At 37.4% G+C, this 8208-nt stretch overlaps 1 protein-coding gene across 3 annotated transcripts in view; it reads right to left on the bottom strand.

Moving 5' to 3' along the window:
* The window catches only part of DCN (decorin), a 53514-nt gene that overhangs the window by 23371 nt on the left and 21935 nt on the right, over positions 1–8208 (bottom strand). For all 3 annotated transcript variants that reach the window (XM_027842478.1, XM_027842476.1, XM_027842479.1), the window contains exon 3: positions 74–186. In XM_027842478.1, the coding sequence (XP_027698279.1) occupies positions 74–186 (113 nt within the window). The remainder of the gene's footprint in view (positions 1–73; positions 187–8208) is intronic.

Raw genomic sequence — 8208 nt, 5'->3', positions numbered from 1 at the left:
TGTGTGTGTGTGTGTGTGTGTGTGTGTGTGTGTGTGTGTGTGTGTGTGTGTGTGTCTTATTTTATTTACTTACATGGAGATCCTTCAGGTTCTTAAAATCTCCATCTTTTATTTCAGCAATTTTGTTGTTCTGTAAATCCAGCAGGGTTGTGTCTGGAGGGAGATCTTTTGGCACTGATTCCAGGCCTGGGAAAAGCAGAAAGATAAGTGATCAGCAGAAAAGACTACCTAATCATAAACTGTGATTTAAAAAAAAAACAAAACTTTTCATGTTGTGATAATTTTCTTTCCCAGCAACCTCCCTTTCTTCTTCAGGGATTGGCTTTAAAATATGTGCTTTATCTGTTCTCACTAAGGCTCAGCATTCTTTTTCTTCATTTAATGATAAACTGAACTAGATCTCCCTCCCCAGAACTCTGATCTGCAAGATGAACAAATCTGTTTCCCTAGAGAGTGCATACCAACCCCTGCACTCAGCAACACTTTTCCTCCTTCATTGTTTATTTTGTTTTAAATGCTTTTCTTTGATAAGGCTGTCTGTATGAGTCAAATGTCAAGATCTCCATTTCTTTCCTGAACACTCCCATAAGAAAATTTTAACAATATCCAAATCATCTGTTTTAAAGGCAAAGATTTTTTTTTCCAAAGTGAACACGTCAAAGACAGTCTTACCCTGGAGTAAATGAAGTGAGCTATTCTATTTTTTTGGTTTTCTCACAACCCTGACATTTTATCCACATTTTGTGGAAGAGAAATCTCTTCATTTTTGTTTCATTTGCCAAAGGGGTATTGGATAGTCTCAACTTAAGTCTCTCTTTGGGACCATTTTCTGAATAGTTATTATGGAGCTAAAATGAAGTCATGGAAACAAAATAATCACACTAAGTTGTTGGATCACGCTTACTGTTCTCATCTTTTGGCCATCTGACTGTGAGGCAGGAAGGCTTTTGTATGGATTTTAGCCATGGATTATCAAATGGTCTACAAAGGTCAGAGGGATTCACAATCAATCTACAGGGTCAATGGAGATAAGCCATATTTGGAATGACTGCATGGTGATATATAGAAATTATTTTAATAGCTAGCAAAGAGACTGTTAACTATTTTCACCCAACTTTCTTTCATATATTTAAACTATAGTGCCATACTTTTAGTCTACCAGAAACCTGAAATAATAATACCAACTCCATTCAACACTTAATTTCAACTGCATGAAATGTAAGACAGCATGGTGGAATGAATTGAAGGGCTGGTCTTTTAGGCAGAAAGACATAAAGTCAGGTTGTATTTCTGACAAATAATATCTGTGTGACCAAGGACAAATCATAGCCTCTTAGTGTTCCATGCAACTTCCTAAGACATTCAATTACCAATGAATCTGTGATCTGCATCAGCATAGAATGGAAGCTCAGTGAGGTCAGGAACTGTGTCCCTAGTGGCTACCCCATAATGGATACTTGTTGTTGTTTGTCCTTCATTCTTGAAGAGGACCATGACATCAGGGAGATGATGCCATGACATGCAAGTGAATTGGATTTAAGTAAGAGAGGACTGTTCAAAGTCACCAGCTTTACTTTCTCTTCTGGAACCATCTGGGTCCAGTGGCGAGATATAGATCAGGACAACTGGAGATGGCCCTGGATACAGTGGAAGACCTTGGCTTTTTTGAGCTAAGGTCTTTAACAGGTCTCAATTTGACTGAGGGAATGCCCATTCAGTGATTAAGGATAGGTAAGAAATGAAGCAGAGAATGGTCTCTATACCTAGACAGAACAGAAAAAGAAAGAAAAAGAAAGAAAGAAAGAAAGAAAGAAAGAAAGAAAGAAAGAAAGAAAGAAAGAAAGAAAGAAAAAGAAACAAAAAAAAAAAGAAATCTAGGCATGAAAGACCCTCAAGGTTTCTGGCCAAAACAGAAACGATTGCTATTTACATTCACTCTAAGCGCTTATTGACCAATTGATCAGTTAATCAACGGATATTGTTTTCATAGTGTTCCTTTCCTCCACACTGATAAAATCACAGCCCATTTTTTTGAAGTACAAGAAACTGCTTTATCTCTTTTATTTTATCTTAAGTGAATTTCATCATTCATTTTTGCATGCATGCATCCATGTGTGAATTCATTCATTCTTTTAATAAATGCATTTTGGAGAGAAGAGATAGGGCATCTCATTATAATGATGGTATTCCTTTCCATTCCCTTCAACTGGAATTTATTAAGTGCCAACTGTAAACAAGTCACTTTACAAGGTATCACTCTAGTTCTTTAATCTTAGAATAGTTTAAAACATTTAATTTGAATGTATTTTGAGTGTTTAATAGAAGTGGTCACTCTATGGTAACTGGCTACCCCTGTATATCAAAAGACTGGAGGTGGAAATTGCCTCTCTAACATTGCATAACCAAGATTACTTTCTAAGAGAAAGACTTAGGTTAAAGAATGCTATTTTTTTTTCTGTTATCACCTAATTCCCAATTGTTTCTAAGCTTTGTTTACAACGTGATCATTTTACTCAAGGTCGTTCTTGGTCCCAAATCAATCGTCCACTGTGTTTCTCATTCTGGAAATATATTAAAAAAGAAAAAAGATGGGAGGAGCTAACAACAGGATAATATTCCCTTAGGCTGAGTTACAGAAATCATCCATGGAGAAATAATGAGCGAAACACTTTCAACAACTGGTAGAAAACCACCAAAGTAGTCAGCCTTGCAAGAATGTATTCAGTTGAGGTTTGTAATAGCAATGGTTGCCATTTTAGGAAATGATAATTTACTAATTGCATGCCATTTGGGAAGTGGAAACTTCTGCCAAATTTCTGTTAATTAGATACTTGAACAGAAAGCACAAAGAGATAGCAATATGCCTTTCCTTGAGAGGGGGAATTTAGGCAAATGCTTCCATGTCTTTGTTTCTCATAGAGCCTTTCTAATATCTCCATTTTTAATGGATTTTCTTTATATACGTTTGACTTCCATGTCTGACTTAACATTGGGTCCTGGCCAAACTGAAAAAAAAAATAAAACACCAGGTGGGACATGAAATGAGAAGGATGTCAAAACACAGTACATCTGGCTATGTGACAAGGATAATTATGGTAATATCCCTGAACTTGCGTTCAGCAGGAAACTGCTTGGGGTGAAATTCGTGCATTTTCACATCTCAAAGCTTGGGAAGAATCTCATCATCTGTGTGAAACCATGGAAAAGTCAGAATTTAGAATTTGGGCGAGGGAAGGTACATCCAGATATTAAGGCCATTAACCCTAGCTTATCCCCTCTTTACCCTGATGAGCCTCATGGCAAACCTATGGTACTGACTGGTACTTCATCAAGATGAATGCTGACAGAGAGCCTTTAGCAGTCCAGGAAGCAGTTAATCTCAGTAGTGTTTCTGGAAAGCATTCCTTGTAATATATCATATAATCTTAGGGCTAGTAAAGATGTTGGGAGATTCTATCACTCATCCATCTACCTCTAGTATGATAGAAGGATTACCTCTACGCTATTGACTCATGAAAGTAGTACAATGCCCTCAGCAAAATGGGCCCCAAATTGCTGAAGTAGATATTTTTACTCATACAGCTTAATATACATAGATATGAATTTGTAACTGTCCTACTCAAACATCTTCAGTGGTTCCTATTGCCTACAGAATAAAATATAAATTCCTTATATAAGATATAAATAAGAAATAAATTCCTTAGCCTTGTATTTAAGGTCCTCCCCCCAATCTAGTTCCAACATACCTTTCTAGGCTTATTTCCCACCACTCCATCTATTATAATCAATCAACAAGCATTTATTAAGCACCTTACATAGGTTTCCAAAGTGAGTGATACCACCCCCAGGGGGTGCTGGAATAATGCGAGGGGGGGATAATAGTTTGAAATGATGCAAATAAAAAAAAACATTAAAGGGTTAAAGAAAGTAGATTTCCAGGAGGTTCTAGATATTTTTTTAAAGGGGCAGTAGGCCAAATAAGTTTGGAGATCTCTGACTTGTTCCAAAAATTGTGTTAGATACTGGGGATAGAAAAAGAGAAAAGAAATTGCCCCTGCCTTCAAGGAGGTTATAGTCTATAAAGGGATATAGAATGTACATTAAATATAACTATGTATACAAAGGTACTATGCATATTACCTTTATATGCAGTATATATACATATGTGTATATATGTATGTATGTATATTTATGAATGTGTGTAGATATAAAACGTGTGTGTTGTTCAGTCATGTGCAGCTCTCCATGACCCCATTTGGGCTTCTCTTAGCAAAGATACTGGAGTGGTTGGCTCTTTGCTTCTCCAGCTCATTGTACAGATGTAGAAACTGAGACCAACAGGTTTAAGTGATTTGCCCAGGCTTACACACACAACTAGTAAGTGTCTGAGGCCAGTTTTGAAATTAGGTCTGTCTAATTGACTCCAGGCCCAGCTCTCTATCCACTGTGCCACCACCTCGCTGAGATATCTGTGTGTATGTGTGTGTGTATATGTATGTATATGTGTACGTATGTGTGTATGCATATATGTGTATATATATGCTTATGTATATAGAATAGGTATTTGGGTACTTATCTCTTTGGGGGGCACTAGAATTTCGAAGAAAAGGAAAGGTTTCATGTTGAAGCCAGCTCTTAAATAGACATCTGAGGGGAAACTGTGTTTTCGGTTGGTCAGTTTCTTCTTGTCCATTCCTACATCTCTTAGCAGTTCCCCATGCCTGGATTTGCCTCCCACACATTTCCATCTGGTTCAACTGAAATCAATGAACATTCAATCCTTACTGATCTGTTTCTACCTTCATAGAATCTCTCAAATATGACCCTTTCTCTCCTCTCACGTAGCCACCCCCTTAGGTCAAGTTCTCATCATCTCTCACCCAGATTATAACAAGAGCTTCTTAATTGATCTCCCTCTTCTGAAGGCTCTCTCCCCACTGCAGGCCATCCTCCAGATGGACTCCTTCCCTTTGGGGAAGATCTGATTGTCACTTTCCTACTCAATCTACCCCGTGCTTCTCTGTTACCTCCAGGAGGAAATATGAACTCTGCTGTTCAGCCTTTAAAATCTATCATAACTTGTCTCCAAATTCCCTCTCTAGCCCCATTTTATATTATCTGCCTTCTAGCATTCTGCTACCCAGCCAAACTTTTCTGCTCTTAAGTGACTCAATCCCCGTCTCTGGGCATTTGCAATGGCTATCCTCCACACTTGGAATGACCTCCCACCTCACCTCTACCTCACAGATTTCCTCTTTTCTTTAAGATGAAACTCAGTTACCATTTTCGTTAGGAAACCTTTCCTGAACCTATCCTTGACAAAACATTATTGCCCTTCCTCCCAAATCTCCTTGTGTTTAACTGCTTTGCAATGATTTACATTTATTCTTTTTATTTTGATTCTGAATATACTTTTAGATGCACTTTTTGTCTTGAAATTATGAACTCCTTGAGAAGAGGGATTGCTTGATTCATTGCACAAGCACCCTCAGGGGTTAGCAAGGTGCCTAGCACATAGTTAGTGCTTAATAAATGCTTAAGGATTAATTGATTGATATGTGCAAGGCACAATGGTTCCCTGTGCTTAAGAGCTCTGTAAGTATCTCATTATCATTCAGACATCACATGGAAGACAGAGTTTAAGATTTCTCCATAAGAAAATTATTTTGAAGCTGTGATAGGAAAAGCTAGAAAAGGAAATGACTGAAATTGGGGAGAACAATTAGGAAACCATTACAACAATGTCTGGCACATGGTAGGCACTTATAATTGTTTATTGGGTTGGATTGAAAGAAAGAACTGGGGTTATGGATATATGAGTGGGGAGAAGGGGTTGAATGTAAGAGGTTTTGTCTTTTTTTTAGATAGAGTTGACAATACTTGACAAATGATTGAATATGGGGGTAAAGGAGAAGGAAAAATCAAGAGTAAGACTAAAATTGGGTAAATGAAAGAGTGTTGATGTCATTCAGAGGGATGTGGAAGTTTAGAGGAGAGGTAGTTTTAATGGAAAAGAAAATTAGTTTCATTTTGGATATGCTGAGTTTGAGATGCCTACTGGACAGAGAGCCAGAGACAGGGAGAGGGAAAGAGAGAGAAGAATAGGGAGGACAGGATGTAGAGGGAGGGAGACAGAAAGAAGAGAGAGAAGTAAGAGAATAAACATCCTGTAATAGTAGAACTTCAAAGGAACATGGAAAACTACACAAAAAAAAGTATATTTTGCTTGGCTTGTTGTTCATTAGTTTTCTTGGGACCAAACAAATACTAGAATTGCCAAGTAAGATTCTTCTTATTCTGAAAATTTATGAGGATATTGTGTGGGTTATTAAGTTTATGGGTTTCTCAATGGGTGAACTCTATTGGAGGATTCAGAGGAGGTTACAGACAAGTTCTAACAGTCTGGAAAGGCACAGGGAAGGGAAAAGGAATGTGATTGATCACTATCTACATCGTTGGAGGAGAAACCTACATTAATGAGATCATAGATTCTTAGAAGTCTCTAATTATTAAGTTCATATTAAAAGAAAATGGAGAAAAAAAAATAGAACCAGAACAAAAGTTTATCTTTAAAGTTTGTCCCAGACCAGTGTTCCTTTGACTGTCCAGACATGGTTCTCCACTTATCTTATCAAGGAGAGTCAGTTTGGAGCAGTTGGAAGCTACCAGTAGTCAGAGAAGGAGGACTTGGGTTCATATCTAGTTTCTGCTATTTTCTACCTGTGTGTCTTGGGCAAATTGCTCCACCTCTCTTAGCCTCCACTGTTCCAAATGTAAAATGAGAAGGGTTGTACTAGATGACCTCTAAACTAACTCTAAACCCGTGATCTGTGTAGATAAGCATTATGCTTATTTTTCTGAAAATACGAACATCGTTATCCTCATTGTTATTGTTTGAATTGTACCCCTAGTTTGAATTGCCTTCTCATCTCTCCCTGCTTTCATTGGCTCAAATCCTAACTATCTCTCAAAGTCCATTTAAATTCCTACTCTCTCTAGAAAGTCTCCCAGGATTATCACTATCCCAAGCAACCTCTTTCCTCTGAACTCCTCCAAATTTACCATCTTACGAATGGAATATGCAATATATACTGGAATAGTAATTTGGCATAATAAATAGAAAACTGGCCATAGAGTCTGGAAAATATAATTTCAAGTCCTGCCTTTGATACATACTGGTGGTATGATGACCCTGGCAAGTCTCTTAACCTCATTTTCCTTCTCTGCAAAATTGGGATCATGATAATAATAGCACCAACTTCATCAGTTGTTGATGTTAAACAATATGTATAAAACGCTTTGCAAACCTTAAAGTACTATATAAATATTAGCTATTTATTAAGTGCCTATTATTTGTCAAATATGGGCAGCTAGCTGGTGCAGTGGATACAGCACTAGCCCTGGAGTCAGGAGGACCTGAGTTCAAATTTGGCTTCTGACACTTACTAGGTGTGTGACCCTGGGCAAGTCACTCAACTCTGTCTGCCTCATCCTTCATCTTTAAAGTGAGCTGGAGAAGGATATAACAAACCACTCTAGTATCATTCCCAAGAAATCATCAAATGGTGTCACGAAGAGTTGGCCATGACTGAAATTATTCAACAACCACAAAAATTTGCCGAACACTATGATATGCACTGAAAAGAAATACAAACAAAAATAACTATATTATAGACCAGATTCCTGACTGAATTTGGGCTCAACTAGATTGTCATGGGGATGTCTTACTACCCTGAGATTTTGAGATTCTATGATTTTGAGGGAATGCAAATTTGAATATATCAGTCATTGAAATAAAAATCTTTCATATTTACTGTATTGACATATTAAAAAGTCTGTTCAAAATATTCACTAGAAGGACTGGGATTTTAAGATATCTAAAAGGACCAGGTAAAGTCTTTTGCATCAGTTGACACACCACGTTACAAGCTCACCTGAAATTTTTAAAAAAGAAGTTTGGCCAGATTAAACTAAATCCTGTTTCTTGCAAAGAATTAGTGGCTTCTTTTAAGTGAAAAGTACATTAAACAAAAAGCTTAGATGATGTTTTTATCCTAAATCCTAGTAGCTATACTGCAGAGACTTTACCTGTTACACCATCTAGAAAAGCACTATTGTCATATGGTGTCAACTACTCTGAATTATAGGAATAAAGTATCTGGAGCAGACGACCAGCCTGTAGAGGACATGACTAGTCAATTCACCTCT

This window comes from Vombatus ursinus, unplaced genomic scaffold (genome assembly GCF_900497805.2).
Source record: "Vombatus ursinus unplaced genomic scaffold, bare-nosed wombat genome assembly UNPS02014874.1, whole genome shotgun sequence".
NCBI classification, from domain to species: domain Eukaryota; kingdom Metazoa; phylum Chordata; class Mammalia; order Diprotodontia; family Vombatidae; genus Vombatus; species Vombatus ursinus.
Note: the sequence above shows the minus strand (reverse complement) of the source record. Positions and strands in the feature narration are given on the sequence as shown.